Raw genomic sequence first — 19,528 nt, 5'->3', positions numbered from 1 at the left:
CTGCCAGGACCCGCCTCACTGGCCGCTCAGCCCGGGGGCGCGTGCACGGCTTCAGAGGGTCCCTGGCTCTGAAAATAGCACGTCGGGTTTGCATACATACGCAGGGTCTGCGGCTTTGGTGGGAGTCCTGGAGTGGTCCTCGAGCTAACAGAGGTTGAGTAGTACCAGCCTAGATCCTTGAGAGACTCTGTGAAGCTGCCAGGCTTGTAGGAACGAACAGTCGGCTTAAGATTAAGACCACGTCAGTACACGGAGTAGCGGTACAGCTTTCTCACGGATGTGAACGAGAAGTTGCTGGCGTGCCTTCCCGAGCAAGTAGCGGATGAAGTAAAGGGAAGCACGCTTCTTGGAGTGTGAGGATGTTGGGAAGTCGGGTGAAGCTACCAGAGCAGCTCCAGTGCCCTGCATGGGGCAGGAGAGCTGGGAGGGGCTGCGCCAGCCAGGCGGTTCCCCTGCGCGGCCCTGACTCTCTGTCTTGCACCCTCGGGCAGCCCTCCCCGTCCAGGCCCCGGCCAGCGACTCCTGGACTAAAGCCGCAACTGCCTTCAACAGCGCCGAGCCTGGCTCCGCCGAGGTGAGTGACCACTGAGCCACTCGCGGGCAGCGCGCGAGCCCGCCGCCCCCGTGGCCGGCTCGTCCTGGGCCTCGTGCACCCTTGCCCAGCCCAGCTCTTCCTCGCCGCGCCGATGAGCCTGGCCCAGAGCCTGATTCCACTGGCCCTGGCTTGGCACTGGTCTTTGTTCCTGACTTCTGGGGAGGGTGGGCGACCGGGCCCGTGGTGGCAGTCGCCCTGTCTGACCTGGCCACAAGGGAATGAGCTTGGCGGCCCCGTCCCTGGCGCCCGTTGCATACCGTGGTGGTTTTGATCGCGTCTTCAGTTGCTGGGTACTGTTGGCGGGTCAGGGCCCAAGTCAGGACGGGGCTAAAAAGGACAGGCTTACGGGGGGGTGTCTCAGCCACGCACTTGGTCCCACTTCCCGGGCAGTCCCGTGTTGGAGTTTGGGGGTCAGGGTTCTCACCCGTCTTGTGCCTTGCACAGCAGGGTTTCAAGAGCAGCCAGGGGGATAGCGGCGTTGACCTGAGCGCCGAGTCTCGGGAGTCGTCTGCGACATCCTCCCAGCGCAGCTCCCCGTATGGCACTCTGAAGCCCGAGGACGTGAACGGGCCTGGCCTGGAGCCCAAGGCTGACGGCCACAAGGAGCAGGCCCAGAAGCAGCCCGAGCCAAAGGTCAGCTGGAAGTCCCTCCGTGGAGGCCTGGGCCGGGGACTGCCGTCCCTTGTCTTCTCCCCTCTTCCTGGTGCTCAGGAGCTTGGGACTGGGGTCCTTCCAGCCCATGTTTCTCAGCATCTCTGGTTTTCTATCAAGGACTCAGATCAAGGCTCAGGACAGAGCAAGGAGCACAGACCGGGACCCATTGGCAATGAGCGCTCTCTGAAAAACAGGAAGGGCTCAGAGGGGGCCGAGCGGCTGCAGGGAGCCGTCGTCCCGCCCGTGAACGGGGTGGAGATTCACGTGGACTCTGTGCTGCCGGTGCCGCCCATTGAATTTGGAGTCAATCCAAAAGTGAGGCCTGGATGTGTTTCTTTCCCACCCCCCAGCCCCCCTCACAAGTCCCCCGTGGTTTTGAACTTGGAGAGGGAGGGGAGGTGCTGAGACGGGGCTGTCACCTAGAAAGAGCCGGGGGACAGAAGCTGAGCAGCTCTCTGGTGGAGTGTGTCAGCCTGCAGGATGAGGCGGGTGCCACTGAGCTGCCTTCTAGATTATGCTGACACCAGCCAGGTTCTCCGGCTGGGCACACTAGTGATCTTCATTGTCTCTTTCGGGATTGGCCAGTGGGCATAGGCAGGGAGCACGGAGGGAGGGTCATGGGGTGGCGTCCTTTTTTGGGTGCTATCTGGTGGACGCTGCCCGCTAGATTTCTTGAGTCTTGGAGACTGGATCAAATTAATGTGTGCCTCTTCTGAAAAGCGGGCAGATGATTTCAGTGAGCTCTTCCTTCTCTTCAGGACTCGGATTTCAGCTTGCCACCTGGCTCTGCCTCTGGTCCCGCAGGGAATCCGGTCGTCAAACTTCAGGACGCCTTGGCCAGTAACGTGAGTGTGCGTTTCCCTCTGTTTCTTGTGCTGGCAGGCCCTGGAGAGAAAGGAGCAAGGCTTCTGGGGGGCTCTGAAGCCAGAGGAGGGGGCCAACACCAGCTTTGGGGTCAGGCAGACCTGGGTGCGTGGCACAGCGCGTTCTCTAGCTGGTTGCGTGTCCTCGGGCATGTTGCGTAAATGTCCCGTGCCCCGGTTTTGTGATTTTACCACGGGAAAACAGAACTTCTCAGGTCCGGGTTATTTGACGTTCTGTGGTTAGTTACGTATGTTTGGTAGTGCTGGGATAAACCAATGTGTTTACTCAGAATCCCTCTGATACGCTGAGGGGCACTGGGCACACATGGGAGGGTCTGTTGGCCACATGTGTGAAGAAACGTTACCAGGGACCTCGTTCAGTTTCTGGTGGGGGGCGGAGACGGGACCTGGGGGTCTCCACGCCAGGCGTCGGCGCCTCTGTGCGGGCAGCCGGTCGTTGTGCCTGGCGCGGCCGCCCCTGCCCGAGTGCTCCGTGGGCTGTGGGTGTGCAGGTGGCTCTCCACAGACTTCTGTTGAGAGAATCGGGGAAGACCACCGACCGGAGCAGATCAGCTTGGGTGTCTGCTCCCGGCAGGTTCACCGTAGGGGTCTTGAGCGCCCGCGGGCAAAACCCAAGGTGCGTTTTGCTCTGCTGTCATGTTGGCCCTGTGCCTGTCGTGTTCCATGGTCTCCTTTCCCCTTCCAGGCTGGGTTAACACAAAGTATTCCCATCCTCCGGCGTGATCATCACATCCAGAGGGCCATCGGCCTCTCCCAAATGTCCTTCCCCACCGCCGACCTCACCCTGAAGGTAACGCCAGGCCGGCGCTAGGCGAAGGCTGCGGGGCGCCTTAGCTTGGCCGAGGGCTGGAGCACGCAGCCCCGCCCGCCCGCCCGCCCGCCCATCCTGGGGCCTCGATCTGTGCCGTCCCCCGCCTTCTTGGAAGTAATTCTTCCCTCCCCTTGCTTTCCAGATGGAGTCCGCACGCAAGGCTTGGGAAAATTCACCCAGTTTGCCAGAGCAGAGCTCCCCGGGAGGCGCGGGCTCGGGAATCCAGCCCCCGTCCTCTGTGGGCGCCTCCAACGGCGTCAGCTACAGCTCGTTCGGCGGAGTTTCCATGCCGCCCATGCCCGTGGCCTCCGTAGCACCCTCTGCTTCTCTTCCAGGTATCTCCTCCCTCACCTGAACCAGCTCAGGGAGGCTCCCTTCGCTGTCAGGAGAAAAGTGGTGCTGGCCCTGAGCGCCTCCCCCTACCCTGACTTGAGTGTGCAAAAGTAGGAGCTTGTTGATGGGCCGGGTGGTCCTGGCCTCCCAGGTGCTACAGACCCCTGGCCCTCCCCTCTACCCTGCGTCCCTTCTGTGGTGTGGGAAGCAGACCAGGGGCAAGCAGAGACAGGGCTTGGAGTCAGAGCCGGGTCACACGCAGGGGCTGTGTCCTCTCCGCCTTCAAGTGGCTCAGCCCTCCGGGCCACGGCCCCTTCCTTCCTCTGTGAGATACACCTGGCTGTCTCTGGGCTGTTAGCTCGTGACACAGAGTCCACCTGCAAAGTGCTTGGTGTCAGCCAAGCCCTCACAGGTGGCCCATCAGTGGTAGACCGCTGTGTTGGTGCCCCCAAGGGAGAGGGCAGGAGTTTTGAGGGCCCAGCTGCCAGGGCCTCGATGGCATTTCCAGTGGACCACCCTGCTCTCCACCACGGACTCCGTGCAGGGAGACAGAGGAGTAGGGGGCTGAGACCAGGGCTGCCTGAGCTGCAGTGGAGCCCCTCCCCAGGGTGTGGTTCAGTGGGCCCGGGGTCTGGTGAGCGAGGTCAGTTGTCCACCCCCCTGGGCCCGTGTTCCCTGTGGGGCTGTGGGGCGCAGGGCCAGCAGCAGGGGACCGTGCAGGCTCTGCACACACTCCGTCCCTCCCACTGATTCCCCAGGAAAGTGTGCGTGCGTGGACGTTCAGGAGGGGTGAGGCTTGACTCTGTCCTGTCTGCTCTCGGGTTCTGTTTGCAGGCAGCCACTTGCCACCTCTGTACCTGGACGGCCACGTGTTTGCAGGTCAGCCTCGGCTGGTTCCTCAGACGATACCTCAGCAGCAGAGTTACCAGCAGGTGATGACAGCCGGACGGGTGGCCCCGTGGGGGATGGGGATGCAGCACACGGTGGAATTAATTTCCCTCCTCGACTTGTTTACTGTCTTGTTTCTGTGTCCCCTCACGTGGACCGCCCAGCACCCAGCCCATCCTAGCAGGCAGGAAGTGTTTGGTGAACGAACACAGGAGAGGCAGGGAAGAGGAATGGAGCTTGGCACTCTAGACTCCTAGATCCCCTCTGTCAGTTCCTCCTGTGTCCTAGCTGGGGAATTAGCTGAAATGGAATTCTCTTTGGTATCCTTTGGTATCAGGTATCCTTCTGATGAAGAGAAGAAAGGCCTAGACTCCCAGGCATGGATGCGTTAGAAAGAGGTAGTTTTAGAAATGTGCAGGTGTTCGTTTTCGTGCAGGATGGGCGTATTTTCTGTGCTGCAAGGGGCAGAGTTCTGGAAGTCTCCCTCCTGAACCTGGCGTGGGGCCTTTGATGGTCTGGCACCCCATGGACCTGTGTGCCTGGATGGTGGGGCCCTTGGGCAGAAGTAGATTTGGGGACAGAGAACAGAGGACTTGGCCTGTCCTGATCTCTTTACGAAACATGTTCTTAAACGTTACATTGTCGAGATTTATGATGTATCGATGTTCACCTAACCGGATCATACTGAATGTAGTTTTCGTGTATGTTTCCCGTTGACAGGTGCATGCTGAAATGCACCTCTGTGGACAGCTGTAGCCAGAATTCGTTCTTGCTGTTGTATAGAACCCAGCGTAGGAAATCATGGTTTGGGGTTGTTACCCAGTTTTTGCCTTTTCCCCAAGAGCAAGGAAAGCACCGGAAGGCCATGCTCCAGTTTGCATCTGGGGCAGTGTTTGAGCTGCTGCGTGGAGCAGGGGGTGTGGCGGGGGGCAGACACCCACCCCGGAGGGCACTGCGGTTACCTGCCCGGCTTCCCACCGCAGGCTGCCGCTGCCCAGCAGATCCCGATTTCCCTTCACACGTCTCTGCAGGCTCAGGCCCAGCTTGGACTGAGGGGCGGGCTCCCCGTCTCCCAGTCTCAGGAGATCTTCAGCTCCTTACAGCCCTTCAGGTGAGGTGCAGCCAGAAGCTCGGGCCCCCGCGGCCTGTGGACGTGCCCCTCTGGACTGTTGCCGCTCCACAATTCTCTGCTTGGCCGTGGGTCGGGGCGTGTGGTGGTCTCGGCACTGCAGGGTCGTCATTGACCTGCTGCAGGAGCTGCCGTGGGCTTGATAGCACTCGACGGATGGCCTTGTTTTTCCTTTCCCTGTCACCCTACCCCTCCCGAGCCCCTCCGCTTCCCGTCTCCCGCCAGCCTCGGTGGGCTCTTCCCACGCATCTGAGGTCCTGTGCTTTTGGCATCCCCTGGGTTTTCCTGTGCCTTGTGCAGCCTGGATGGTTTCGCTCGTGTAATCGAGTGATGCTCAGACTGTGGTCTCTAGACCTGCAGCATCGGCACCATCTAGGAGCTTGTCATAAATGCAAATCCTCAGGCTCTGTCCCAGGCACTTCTGAGTCAGAAACTCTGAGGGCGAGGCCAGCAGTGTGGGTTTTAGCAAGCCCTCTGGGGGATGGTGGGGCGTGCCCTCATTTGAGACCCCCTGGGGTAGTCCTGCACCCGACCCACTGTCTGTCTGGCTTTTGCAGATCTCAGGTGTACATGCACCCCAGCCTGTCACCGCCCAGCACCATGATCCTCTCTGGAGGCACGGCCCTGAAGCCTCCCTACTCGGCCTTCCCAGGCATGCAGCCCTTGGAGATGGTGAAGCCCCAGTCCGGCTCCCCCTACCAGCCCATGAGCGGAAACCAAGCCCTGGTCTACGAGGGCCAGCTCGGCCAGGCTGCTGGCCTGGGTGCCTCGCAGCTGTTGGACTCCCAGCTTCCACAGGTCAGGAATTCAGCCCCTCTCGCCCAAAACACTGGGCTTTTTTCTTCCACCACGGCTTTCTCCCTCGTATCTGCCTCTCGCTGCGTGCTGACTTACGTGCTGTTTGCGACTGGTCCTCGGGCTGCTAGAACTGGGGCCAGGTCTCCCACCTCATGTGCCTATCCCAAGAGTGCTGCTTCTCCCGCGGCTTCTCTCCCGCCCTCAACCTGGGGGGCTTGGAGATGAGGTGTGCGCGTCCTCCTGGCATTCCCACCGATGCTTCTAGACCGCCGTCCCTCCCTTCTCCCTGAAACCCCAGCTCTGGAGCCCATAGTGTTGGACTACCGCACTGGCCTCCGTGTTGCCGTGAGTCCACATTTTGAATCTAGCATTTGGCTTCATGTCATCCTCTCCCGTGACCGCCCGCAACATCAGACACCTTCGGGGGTCACCCCTCTCCTCCTTTGGCCCCTGGCCCAGTCTCTGCGACACAGCTCCTGTTACAGCTGCTGGTGGTTTCGATGTCTGCGTAGATGATACGTCGTCTCTGTACACACAGACCTGTTCCCTCCACCGGTACCGCGGCCCTCTTGCCGCCAGCGGTCCGCTGTGCCCATGATCCTGTCTGGATTGGTCACTGCTAGAAACTGTACCTCTTTCTTTATCTCAAGATTAAGGGTCCTACTTAGTCACCGCCTCTGCTTTCTTAGCTCTTTCCCTCTAGCCACCCGGCTCCAGCCACCTTTTTATCACCTTCCCCCTATGGGCTCACTTCCTTCTCTGCTCACTTCTTCTCTTCTCTGGGCCCCCCTGCAGTGTTTCCACCTTGGTGGAGTCCAGTCCCGCCTTTGCACAACTGTCTGTGCCAGGAGAACACCAGCCCCGCTCAGACCACCTGCGGCTGCACGCCGGCAGCCGCACTCAGGCCCGGTCCCTCCCCGCCGCCCCAGCACCCGCTCCTGACTTGGAGCTTCCTCTCACCACCTTCCACCCGTCTGCATCTTGCTTACGTGTCCCTAGAGAAACGAGATCTCGTGTCGGGTCTCCTGCCACAAGGGTGGGCTAGTCGTGCCCGGGAGAGGCCCCCTCACCCCCCCGTCCCTTCCAGCCAGCCTCCTGCTCGCTCCTACAGCACATGTCCCGTCAGCACACAGACGAGCTGCTCGCAGGGCCACCTTCTGGGGAGGAGGGTCCTCCGGATTATACCCAGACAACCCTATTGTTCCTCCTTTCAAAAAAAAAAAAAACAACAAAATTGTGTAAGCACACGCATCAGTTCCCGATGGTTATTCTTTGCTCTCGTCCTGCTGCCCCGTCGGCCACACTTGACCCAGAGATGCTCGTTCCCCCAGAGTCCTGTTCTTCGCTCAGTTCACGGGCACCGTCCTGGCGAAACCCTCCTCGTTACCCGCCTGGTCTGTGGTTTCTCCGTGTCCCGCGGGCTCTGCTCTCCGACCCCTGTCTGGCCCTGCGGCTCTACGTCCCATCCAAACCTGTCTTCCCGCTGCCCCCCAGCTGTGTTCTCCAGCCCGTGGGCTACGTGTCGCCTCTGCTCTGGCGTCTCGCGGCATCTCCTGCGTGACACGTGCTGGCACCGTGTCCAAGACCTGAGTTCTCCTGGTCCTCCTGGCTGTCGTGTCCGTGTCCCCTGTAGGTCCCGGACCACTTCCCCTCGCGCCGCCTCTGATCCTTCCGCAGGGGTCCTGTTGGCCCTACCTGTGGAGAGCATTCCGAATCCAGCCATGCCTCGTCCCCGCCCTCCACCTTCCTCCCCATCCAGGCTCCTGTGGGGGCTCCTCCCTGGTCTCCCGCCTCTGCTCTTGGGCCTGACAGTCTGTTCTCCACACACCAGCCAGGGTGCCCCCGGAACACGAGTCTCCCGAAGTACAGCGCTGTCCTCCCCCTCGTCCCACTCCCTGCTGTGTGCGGGGAGGAGTCTGGGGTCTGGAGGCTCTGGCTGCTGCTCGTCTCAGTGATGCGATTCCAGTAGATCCTTCGGACCCTCCACTGTGGACTCAACGCAGGGGGTGAAGAGGAGAGTGACTGAGAGACGACAAGTGGCTTCCTTGCGCAGTCCCGAGTCTCCAGGCCCCTCTCCTCCCTGTCACCCCCCCCACCCCCACTTTCTTTTGATACAACGGCCTTCAGAAGGATCCAGAGTCTCCAGTTCAGTTCCAGCACCCCTGAACCCCAGAACCCCAGAACCCAGCTGTGTCTCGTTTTGTATCCCCGTTAGAGCAACAGCAAAGCAACAGAGGAGTTTTGCCTTTTTGTGCTGCACCAAAGAGGCCAAAGATACACATCCACACAGCTTTCGTCTCTGGGGGCTCGCTTGGACGTTGCTTCCTAAGAAGCCTTCCTGACCTTCCCTTCCTCTTCCCCATCCCCCACGCACATGGGGTTTGCCGCCCACATTCCACATGCTGGGTCCTTGCTGCTCTGGTCTGACCATGTCCTGGTGCTTCCCCGGCACGTAACGTGCACCGAGCAGACCCTTGCTGGGTGCGAGCAGGAAGGTCTGGGGTGCACGTGGCTCTTGCAGCCCTAGAGAGGAGCCGCGTGCGTGGCCTTGGGCTTATCTTCACCCCCTGCCTTGTTCCGGCGATCAGACCTGCCCCTCCCTCAGAGGGTGTGCTCGAACAGAAACCCAGAACCTATGGCTGTGCAGAGGCCTCTCTTTAGCTGTCTTGAAACGAGAACCTGAAGCATAATCTGTGTTTACTCTTGGGGGCAGGTGTGACCAGTAGTCTGTGGCTTTCTCCCCAACATCCATGCCTCCTCTTGACTGTCCCTGTCATCCAGCAGCTGACGATGCCGCTGCCTGGCTCCCAGCTGCCTCTGCCTCGGTACGGCTCCGGGCAGCAGCCCCTGATTCTGCCACAGTCCATCCAGCTGCCACAGGGGCAGAGCCTCTCCGTCGGGGCTCCCCGACGAATCCTTCCACCTGGGTCCCAGCCTTCGGTCCTTAACACCAGCAGAGAGGTAAGGATGACTTCATCCTGTCGCGTCCTGGGGAGAACCCTTATTGGCTAGTCAGGAACCACTGTTGTGGCAGAAAGTGCCAGAGGTCTAGGTGAGGGCCAAGCTCTTGGCCTCACCAGACCACTGGTTTCCTGCTCGTGGGGAACCCCATGGTGGGACCCCCTTGGTTCCTGTGTAAGCTAGCGATGGGAACCAAGGCCCAGAGCAGAGGGGAGGAGTGTGGTAGCTGATGCTGATGCTTGGGCCCTTCGGCCTGTGGAGCCGCTGTGGGGCCATTTCAGAGACCGGTCCCCCAGATCCCCAGAAAATGTGTCTGGCCTGGGCTCTGCTGATGGCCGTCCTGGTGGTGACGCACAGGCCTCTCTTCCCACTGCACTTCAAAAAAACAAAAACACAGAGTACGGTTCCCACTTCCAAGAAGCCGCCTCCTGAGCCTAGACTGGGGGGCAGGGGGGTACGCATTTCTTTAGAGAATTCCTCTGTCCGCAGAAGTCCTCATCGGCTCTGCACGGGTGGTTCAGTGAGGGCCAGGTGTCTCCAGGGCCATCAAGTGACCCCTCATTCCTTCTTGGTGTCTTTAGTCCTCTCAGATGGAGATGAAGGGCTTCCACTTTGCCGACAGTAAACAGAATGTTCCTTCAGGAGGCTCCGTGCCATCGCCGCAGACTTACAGGTAAAGAAATGCCCTGGGAGTCGGATGCTGCATCGCCGAGTACTTGGTCTAGATGCGACTCAGTGGTGTTGGCGAGTCCTAAGGGACCAGGGAGAGCCCCGGAAGGGCCCTGAGGCTGGGTCCCCTTGGAGGCCACGTGTCACCTTGAAGTTTCAGTGCTGGGACACGCTCCTGTTTTAGTTAACCATGGAGAAATCAGGAACTGTCAGAGCAGTTTGCCTTTAATCATCATAATAAAATGCTCTGGTTTGGGAGAGCTTTTTGGAAAGGTAGGAAAAGGAACAACGGATGTTTTACTAGTGTGAGGCCCATCCTGACTGCTCACAGCTTTCTCACCAGATTTTACAAAGGATTCACTGGCCAGGAAGGTACACGCCCTGGAAGGCGGGGAGAATTCCCTTTCCTCAGGGCTGCCTGTCCCCTGCACCGGGCCTCTGGCCCTGCCAGGCCGGTGGCTGCTGGCCTCACGGGGGCGTCCGTGCCTCCCCACAGCGCGGACCGGCACCTTCTCTTTGCGTCCTTGGCCTCGGTCTCTGCCTCCAATAGCTGCCCCAGGTCCCTTACTTAGCTGGGTCTGGAGGTGGCTTTGTGTGAATCCCTGTGCTGAATTCCTTCTACTAGAAAGTGGCAGAACCAGTGGTTCGCTGACCTGCTCGCCCCTGAGGAGAAGTGTGCGGGGACGGGAGGCAGCATGCTGTGGCGTGGGGCCCACGGGTGGGTGCAGCCAACTCTTGTCTCATGTGGGAGAAGCCTGGAGAGCCCTCGGGCTTGCAGGGCAGGGGGTGGGTAGAACAGACGTGCACGGCTCGCAGCGCCCTTGCCCTGTGAGAGGTTAGCAGCCCGGCTCCGGGGCGGCCCGGGCCCCTTGAAGGGAACGCTGTTGCACATCAGGTCGCCATCTCGAGTCTTCGTGCCGTGGCCGCGCTGCCCCGTCGCTCCTGGAGTGTCGAGGCTGTGTTTCTCCTCCGTCCCGTCCGTCTGGTCATTCCATACTTCCACATTTCCAGAGAAAGGCGTTTTTTGTGACCTTTTCCCCATTTCATCATCTTTTCTGTTCTTCTTTTATTCTCTTGGCTTCACTTATTTTTCTTTATTTGTTTTGTTCCCCAGCCATATTTTTCACAAAGGTCAAAACAACAGAACTGTAGGAAAGGTGCAGCCAGACAGCCACACAAACAGTGAGCGCAGGTGGGACTAGAGGAAGCTCCGCAGATGAACAGATGCTGTGTCTCCGCGGCTGCCACAGGTGGCATTTAGCCGCATCCAAGGACAGAGACCAACCAGAACACGGAGACTCACATAACAGGAGTCGTCCGTGTCTCTTTAGCGTAGGAATGGCAGCAGCCGACGCTTTGGAGAAAGACTATGTAGAAAACATAAACGTTAACGGATAGCCTTTGTTCGGTCGGCACGTTAGTGGGGTTGGGAAAGTTGGTATATTTTCACGGAGCAGTGTTTCCCATGTTTTCTGGACGCAGAGCTTCTGAGGCACGTCCTGCCACAAAAGGGCCCTCCGGTCAGGTCCTCGGACGTGCTTATTGGGGGTCATGCTCCTCAGCACGAGGGGGGTCTAGGTACCCCTGCCATCGCGGGTCCTGACAAACTCAGCACATAGCACTTCTCAAGCTTTTGACCACAGAATCTTTTTCTCCACGTGGCATGCAATTAGCGTCCACGAGAACTGATTGTCCAGTCAGTGGAACACATTCAGAAAGACGTCCTGAAAGGTTTTTGTTGCTCTTGGTTTCCCTTTCCGCCCCTCCCACCCCCATCGTATACAAAAGTGAAAACCTAAGAAAATACTCCGCACCGCCCTTAAGTCAGCTGCATAGACCGTGTGTCTGGGTCACAGAATCCCATTGGCCCAAACCCCCCCAAACCCTGAGAGACGGTCGGTGCCCGTCCACCCGTCTGGTCAGTGTCTGCCCACGGCAGGGGCCTTGGCCTCTGTGCCCTCGGGTGCGTCTGCGTGAGCCGCCCCGGCACCCTCTGCACTCTGGCTGTCCGAGGTCTTGGCTCTCCTCTGTCGGAGAGGGTGCCGCCCGAGCCAGGGCCGCGCTGTGTGCTAGGCTTGACTCCATTGTCTGGCGACGCGCGTGTTCTCACCCCCTGCCTTTGGTTTTTTCAGGCCTAGCTCTGCTAGCCCCAGTGGGAAGCCCTCTGGATCAGCAGTTAACATGGGCTCTGTGCAGGGACACTACGTTCAACAGGTAGAAGATGGCTTTCCAGACCTTCCAGCCCCGGACGCTTAGGCCCATCTCCAGGCGCCAAAAGAGAAGGGACTGTGTCCAACCCATTTGAGTGCTCCTCTTATAAAGAGAGACGAGCCCTAAGCGCTTAGAGTGTGGCGCCGGGAGCCGGCAGCCGGCAGCCTGAGTCCCTCCTGGCGAAGGCATTTCTCCTCTTGACGGGCGTCTGGATCCTTCCTTGTCCTGCAGAGAAGGGAGGATGCGGATTCCTCTGAGGAGGTGGTGCCAGAAGGTGGACTCTCCTTCCACAGCGATTTGGGCTGTGAAGGCGCTGGGACTCGGTTAGGTCTGTGGGTCAGCTCTAGAAGCCGCGTGTGTGCATGTGCGTGTGTGCGCGTGTGTGCGTGCGCGTGCCGGCTCCAGTAAGTGCTGTGTCTCGTCTCTGTCTTGGCTGGGTGGGATTACACGTGGAACGACGCCTTCCCGTTCTGTGACAGAAGGGGTTTCTCAGGGTCTCTGCCTTCAGGCACCGTTCTCGGCTACTGCTCTAAAACGCGATGGGGCTCCAGAGCTCCCACGCATCAGGCGTGGTTTTTTACTAATACCGCATTCCTGGCTGGTGGAGGTGGAAGTTTGACTGGTTCCCTGGAGGGTCGCTCCTTGAATTGCTTGAACTGAGCTGCTAAAGCTTTCTTCCAGAGTTTGCACCCCGGTGGGGGGGGGGGGGGGCAGAGTCGAGGCTGGCTGCTCTGTGACCCGTCCACTGCGCAGAGTTGCAGGTCAATGGGACCCTGGCTGGGAATCTCGAGGGCATACTAGGGTCCTGGGGAAAGGTCTCCACAGAGCGGGAGGCAGGGGAGGTCCGAGATCGGGGAGGACCAAGTCCACCTAGTGGCCCCGTGCCCCTCGGCAAACATCCGGGAGTTCCGACTCGTGGGGTGCACTTGGATCTGCTCGGGGGCTTTTTACCCTCGGGCCACGGGGGGGCACTGATTTGAAAAGGTCTCTCGGGTCGGCCTGGGAAGTGCTGCTCCTTCAGAGGCCCGTGGGCATCACAGAATGCTTCCCGGAGGACCCAGCCTCTTCCTGCCTCTCCGAATCACCGCCCTCAGCACCCGTGGGAGGGGAGAGAGCATCTCACGCCAGTGTCCTTCCTACTCACGCCAGTTCCTTCTCAGTCCGGTCCTTCCACCAAAGGATGGGCTTCTTAGGGTGGCTTTTCTCTGTGACTCAGAAGCAGTCAGGGGGCGGTGGGGGCTGTGTATCCAGACCGGTGTTTCTGCAGAAGGGTAACTGTCTTTGTCCCCATTCATCTGTCCAAAGGCCAAACAACGAGTGGATGAAAAACCCAGCTTGGGAGCTGTGAAACTTCAGGAGGCCCCCTCGGCCGCCTCCCAGATGAAGAGAACCGGAGCAATCAAGCCTCGGGCGGTCAAAGTGGAGGAGAGCAAGGCCTGAAGGTGCTTGGCCACGCCTCGCCCCCCGCCTTGAGGACAGGGCCCCCGCTTGGCCTTGACATCTCACTAGATCCACCGTCCAACCACCTGGCCCGGACTGAGAGACCTCCCTTCTCTTCTCCACTCCTGAGAGCTCCATCGTCCAACCGGCTTGCCCCCGTGGATACGTGACATTGACCTGCTCGCTTTAATAGGAAACAAGCAAGCAAGCAAATGACCCCGACCCCACGTCGTCCCCGCCTCCTTTCCACCGTGACTGTGGAGTGACTCCCACCTTCGTGCAGTACAGATGAGCTCGCCCCCCGCCCACCCCGCTCCGCCGCTGGGTCCCCAGCCTTCCCGGCCCCAGGCACAGTGGTTTGTCAGCAGGGCCATTGTAGTTGGAGGCTTTTTGTTGTAAAAAGCAGCTGAAGTTTTTACAAAGGCGGAAGGAAAAGAAAAACAAAAACACAAGCTATGTCTGCGTAGCTGAACTTTTCTACTTTGCCATCCTCTCCCTCACCTCCTCCTGTTCCGGTCCTACCCTTAACCGCGTCTGCCGCTCCTCTGGTCCGTCGCTGCGATCCCTTAACACCTGACGCAGGCGGGCGCCCCCCACCCCCCGCGCTTCCTCCGTCGGTGAACCGGTGCCGGGCCACGCCGGGGGCGGCTGCCTGCTTGGGAGCAGCGAGAGAGACAGGGGAGGTGGGTCGGTGTCACGGTTGGATTCTCGCCCCTGGCCTGAGGACCCCTGGAGTCTAGGGACAGCCCAGTGAAGCTGATGACGATTTTAGCATAGGAATTACACAGAGTCTCTGTCCTGGACCCTTCTACGGCCGGTGGACATGCTGACCCCTGGGCACCTGAGGGAAACCACGGAGATACACAGTCACCGGCGTTTCCCGGTGTGACCCGGACGGTGCGAGCTGACCGCACCGTGGGCCCCGCGGCGCCTCCGCGTCTGGGGCTCCAGCACCTGGGGGCTGCTGTTTGACCCGCACGCCCTTCTCGAAGCCTTCCGTGACATGCCCTCCTCTTTTCTTGCTGAGCCTGTCTCTTGTCTGGATCTTCCTGTCCTGCCATCTTTCGCCCAGCTCGTCCCCGGAGATCGTGAGGCCCCTTCTCGCGGGGACAGGGGCGCACGGACGGTTGTCTGACTGGGTCTGCGGCAGAGGCGTGTGGCGTGCAAGGCTGCTGGGAGGGGTCCCTTTCTTTTTTCTCTTTCTTTCTTTTTTCTTTTTTCTTTTTTTGGCTCCCACTGGCAGACCCGGCTTGTTGGGACAGAGGCACCGGAGAGCTGGGCAGCGGGTGTCCGTCTCTGCGGACGACTGGGGCAGGGTCCCGGGCCAGGGAGGGTTGAGGGCTGACCCTTGTTCCTCAGCAGCCTGGGGGCGGCCTCGGGGGAAGACGACAGCCTCTTAAGTCTGCAGCGATGCCTCTGGCAAACTGTTTGTGTGAGCCATTTTATGCTGGTTTTTTTGTTGTTTCTTCTTAAAATAAGAACTAGAAGGAAATCGTCCCAGGTTTTGTCATTCCAGGGAGAGGGGAAGGGAAATGTCAAGTAATGCACGTGCTCTGCAGAGCATCTAACCAGCCAGCCCGCTGGCGGCTCCTGGGAGGATCTGGCTCAGAGGACAAGCAGCCGGTGAGTGGGGACGTGCCCCGCAGAGTCCACCCTGAGTGCCACCACAGACGTGTAACACCCTGTGGCTCTGAGCTGTATGTTCAGTGCAGAACCGGGCAGGGCAGGGCCTCAGGAACTGCGCACGCGACTCCCTGTCCCCGTTCCCTGCTCTAAGGAAGCGGGGGCACGTCCTGCCCGCAAGGGTGCCGGGCGTCTGCGGGGCTCACCCGGAGAGGGCTGCTGCTTAGTCTGCAGCTTGCCGCGCTCCCCCTCCTGCCTCCACCCTCAGACCTTGCTTACCAGCTGGTCACCTTCATGCCTGAAGCTCAGCTTACTCTGAGGTCCATTCTCGCAGGGCCGCTCACTCGAGGAGTTGCCCGCACTCAACCGCCCCCGTGTGCGCCCCTGCTCTTTCTCTCCCCTGCAAGTGTGTGACTGCTGTCCCCGTGACCAGCCGCCCTGCCCACAGCTCCCCTCTGCCACCACCTGCCCCCGCAGGAGCCACCCTCGCTCCCCTGTACACTTAGAAACACGGCCACACCCTCACACCTAATTCCGGTGCACGTTGTATGTCAAAAGGAAAAAAAGGTTTTCTCGTTTTGAAATTCAACAGAACAGTCGTGGATGCTGTTACACACTCAAGAAGACGTACCCTGCAGGCAGACCTGCCGGCAGGGTGACAGTCCTCCCTGTTTTGAGAAAAAATAAAAACAAGGTCACCTGTTCTCCAGCCCTTCTCTCTACCCTTGTATTTTCTCTCCTCCCCCTCCCCAATAAAAAAAAAAAAAAAACACAAAACACTAGAATTTATTTATATGTATTGATGTTGTAGGTCTAGGTGAAAACCAGTAAATGTTTCACTGCTCTATTTATATATAATGTCTGAATTATTCTGTGCAGGAAAGGCCAGGAAATTGCATGTGAAGTTCAGTGCATTCACCACCTCCGTGTGCCCGAGCTGCCGTCTCTTTCCCACTAAGATGCAGATTTTGAATTGGACTCGGGGCAGAGGGCAGACCTGAGGCCTGCCCGACGTCCCGTCCCTTCCTTGGTCTGATGAAATGCAGTTTTTAGTGCAGAGGTGTTTAAGGTGCAATATCTCTTCCTTTCATGTGGTTTTAGAACCACGCTCAAGGTTAATGGGGCTTAGGGTCTTATTTTGGTTTCAAACCCTCATCCTCAGAGTGTAAATCCACGCACAGGCCTCTGCCAGGATGCCGTGGGGCCTTTGGTGGGAACAGGCGAAGACCAGCACTTAGCTTTCCTGCTGCTGAGATTGGGGGGAGGGGAGGGGTCGGAGCTCTCTCACCGCACCTTTGCCTCCCTTCCGATGCTGGCAGCTTGGCCTTGGCCATTGATGGTGCAGCCCGTTGCTCGGCAACAGGCGACCCTGCGGTAGTGTCCGTCCAGCGTCAACTACTGAACAGGGCGAAGTCTCAGAGTGTGGGGTCGAGTATCCAAGAGGCATACACCCACTGAAAACTTCTCTGCCAGTTGTATTTGGTCTGGTTTTCTTTACTGTTGCTTCCCCCTTTTTAATCCACCTTACTTTTGTTTTCAAACTTGGAATTCATACACTTCTGGCTCTGGGTTCCTCAAGAGGGAAAACAAAGGATGGACCTACACACTCAGAAATCGGTTGGTTGAGTTCAAAGCTGTGGTCATCCAGCCACTTCTGGGGATATCGGGGTATCTTGTTAAGTGTCGACATCGGGTCTCCAGCTACGCCCTCGCCTTCCCGTCTTCAGGATCTGCCTTCTGGATGGTGGGTGAGGTTTGTGAATGATGCTCGGAGCCAAGGACGCTGAGGGTGTGCATGTGGTTGCACGGCCGTGTTCAGAGACGGCCCACCGAGGCAGTGTGTGGCAAACCGGTAAAGCCCCTCCCTGCTGTTCTGTTTCCTTCCACCAAGCGGCTGCATGTTGCCCCTCAAATCTGTATTTGTCCCTTTGCACTTCTTGCAGAGCAAGCCTGGGTTACAAGGTCAGTTGGAAATGGCCTTTGACAACCGAGGACACTACAGAGTGCCTCTGCTTTGTCATGGTTTGTGATGAATGGGAAACGCAGACTTCCGGAAAGCCAGCTCATCCTGCTTGAAAATGAGATGGACCTGAGACAGAGCTCACCTGGGACAGGGTGGCTCAGTGTTGGGGTCTGACACTGTCCCCTAGCCACGCCCTCCTCCAGGACCACCAGCACATATTTGGCTAGTGATCTTCAGGCGCATCTGATCTTGCTCTTCACCATTTCCCCACCCTGGCTGGGGGACAGTGTCCCCAGGACCCTGTGTTCAGCATGTTAGGAAGCCTCAGAGTGGAAATTTCTATTAAGGCTCTGTGTGGATGACTTTCTTCCATTGTGTAAAGGGGATACTGTACTCTAAGCTTTTGACTTCATGCCTTGTGTAGTAAAAGGGTTTGGGTTTTTTGTTGTTGTTCTTAAGAGGGTTGTGTTTTGTTTTTGTTCCCTTTTGTTTTTATTTTGGCCTTTCCTCTCTTTGTCTTTTCATGTAGACCAGATATTTGAAAGGGCAGACGATGGCTAAAGGTGTAATGTGCAGCTTGTTTATACGTTTTCTGGGAAGCTTTTGCCTTGGATGGGAAACGGAATCATGGATTCAGCAGGCCATGGTGGCACTCACCCTTTGCCCTTTCCCTCCGATCAGTACCTATTGTTTCTCCTTTCAAATATGTGATTGTACTAGCTCTTTCCATATGAAAGAATTCTCCTTATTTAAATAAAAAAAATTTAAAAAAAAAAAAAAAGCCCTAAGGCTGAATGTGCTTTCTCAGGCTGTGTGTCCCTCGATTTTCTGTCATTTGACAAAATTAGAGATTTTACAGAGTGCTTGAGGAAATCCAGAGTGACTTGGCTGAAATGCTTTAAAGCAAGGTGGGGGAGGAAAGGGTTCGAAACCTGTAGGTGGGGTGCATCTTCCAAATGCGTTTGCATTAGCAATCTCCATCCTTTATCCGTGTGATATTAAAGGTGTGCAGGACATCGGCCTGCCCTCCGCCCTCCCCCTGCTTCCCATGAGAAGTGGGTGGGTCAGAGGAGCAAGCATTTGTCACTTTTTTTTTTTATTTTTATTTTTAAGTAAGCTCTATGCCCAAGGTGGGTCTTGAACTCATGACCCTGAGATCAAGGGTTGTATCCTCTACCCTCTGAGCCAGCCAGGCATCCCTGATTTGACGTTTTATTGGTGGTGACCCCTTCTTTTGCTGGGAGGAGAAAGGAGTGCAGCGCTTTGGGGTAGGAGGGAGGAGTTCTTTCGTCTGGGGGCAGTGAAGGATCAAGAGCTTGGATCGGAGTCCCAGCGGTGATCCTCAGTTCTGCTGCCCACCCCACACCCCACAACTGCCAAGACTGGGAGCTGGGAAGGACACTTCCCCACCCCAGAGGCATACTTTGAACTGTGCCCACCTCATGGGGTCGTGTGGATTCAAAGAAGTAACGGTAGTAGTTAACATAGCTGCCTGGCACCAATTAATGTAAGAAGCTTACAAATTACTCCCAGGTTGGACACTTTCCGTGAGAAATGACTCCTTCTGAATTGGGACCTGGGCACGGGCTGTCTCAGCTCTAGCATCCGTACCCTTTCCCTGGATTTACTGCCCCCAGGGACAGGAGTTTAGGGAACTACACCAGGAGCCAGCCCCACTCCTCTCCAGGCCCAGGGAGCCCCTGCACGGTCTACACAGCCTTGGGAGAAGCCTGCTTGTCAGAAGTAACCACCACATTTTTTAAGTTCGTTATTTATTTTTGAGAGTGTGTGCACCAGCAGGGGACGGACAGAGAGAGGGAGACAAACTCAGGCAGGTTCCAAGTTGTTAGCACAGAGCCCAATGCGGGGCATGACAAGGGCGGAACGCGAGTCGGCCGCTTAACCGTCTGAGCCCCCCAGGCGCCTCAATCACCACACACTTAACCGATGTTCTCTAATGCTGGGTTGACCAACATTCCCGGAAATAAAAATTCTTGCAGACGATCAAGAACCTTAATTGCAGTTTTCAAATCAGCAGCACCCTTTCCGTCCACGAGATGAAAGCATACATACCCCAGAGGCCCAGGAAGAGTGAGGCTGGGGAGAACGGTGGTGTCGCCGTCGGTTAACCGTCCGGCCCCGCCGCTCCCTGGCCAAAGGCGCTGTGTCTCCTGCAGGGCAGGCTCGGGCAGGCTCCTCGCGGGGTGCGGGGACCGCAGGTGCGGGGGCCCGGGCGGTACGGGTTCCGTGGGGCGCAGCGGCCGCACTGACCCTGCCCGCCCTCCCGGCGCACGTGCTCACCCGCGGGCTCGGGGCGGACACGCCCACGCGGGTTGCTCGCGCTGAGAGGCACGCGGACAAGGCCCTACTGTCTTGTTTTGTAAAAAGACACCGGAGCGTTCCCTGGGCACGGCGATCTTAGAACACCCAGCCAGGCCGCTAACGACGTACCACAGGGGCGGACCTCCGCGCCTGTGCGCACGCGCGACGCGCGACGCGCGACGCCCGGTCCCGGGACGCACGCGCGCTTCCCCCGCGTAAGGCTCCGCAGGCAAGGCGAATCGAGCGC

The 19,528-nt window shown here is 58.3% G+C and overlaps 1 protein-coding gene and 1 non-coding gene across 6 annotated transcripts in view; both read left to right on the top strand.

Moving 5' to 3' along the window:
* Nucleotides 1–15,705, top strand: part of PRRC2B (proline rich coiled-coil 2B) — an 88,407-nt gene extending 72,702 nt beyond the window's left edge. For 2 of the 5 annotated variants that reach the window (XM_047098160.1, XM_047098161.1), the window contains exons 20-32: nt 492–574; nt 1,040–1,228; nt 1,367–1,564; nt 2,008–2,094; nt 2,819–2,923; nt 3,087–3,279; nt 4,112–4,209; nt 5,149–5,276; nt 5,852–6,092; nt 8,874–9,053; nt 9,635–9,726; nt 11,855–11,936; nt 13,239–15,705. In XM_047098160.1, coding sequence (XP_046954116.1) covers nt 492–574; nt 1,040–1,228; nt 1,367–1,564; nt 2,008–2,094; nt 2,819–2,923; nt 3,087–3,279; nt 4,112–4,209; nt 5,149–5,276; nt 5,852–6,092; nt 8,874–9,053; nt 9,635–9,726; nt 11,855–11,936; nt 13,239–13,373 — 1,811 coding nt within the window. In that variant the 3' untranslated portion in view covers nt 13,374–15,705. The remainder of the gene's footprint in view (nt 1–491; nt 575–1,039; nt 1,229–1,366; nt 1,565–2,007; nt 2,095–2,818; nt 2,924–3,086; nt 3,280–4,111; nt 4,210–5,148; nt 5,277–5,851; nt 6,093–8,873; nt 9,054–9,634; nt 9,727–11,854; nt 11,937–13,238) is intronic. The other 3 variants (XM_047098163.1, XM_047098162.1, XM_047098164.1) reach the window with 3 other exon arrangements.
* LOC124525660 (small nucleolar RNA SNORD62) lies at nt 8,039–8,122 on the top strand. The gene has a single exon (XR_006965543.1). It is a non-coding gene; the product is annotated as a small nucleolar RNA SNORD62 (small nucleolar RNA).
* Nucleotides 15,706–19,528: the final 3,823 nt, after the last annotated feature.

This window comes from Lynx rufus, unplaced genomic scaffold (genome assembly GCF_022079265.1).
Source record: "Lynx rufus isolate CCGP_SWC_20201006 ecotype Redwood Valley unplaced genomic scaffold, mLynRuf1.p SCAF_44, whole genome shotgun sequence".
Taxonomy (NCBI): domain Eukaryota; kingdom Metazoa; phylum Chordata; class Mammalia; order Carnivora; family Felidae; genus Lynx; species Lynx rufus.
The sequence above is the reverse complement of the archived record's forward strand: the minus strand, read 5'-3'. Positions and strand labels throughout refer to the sequence as shown.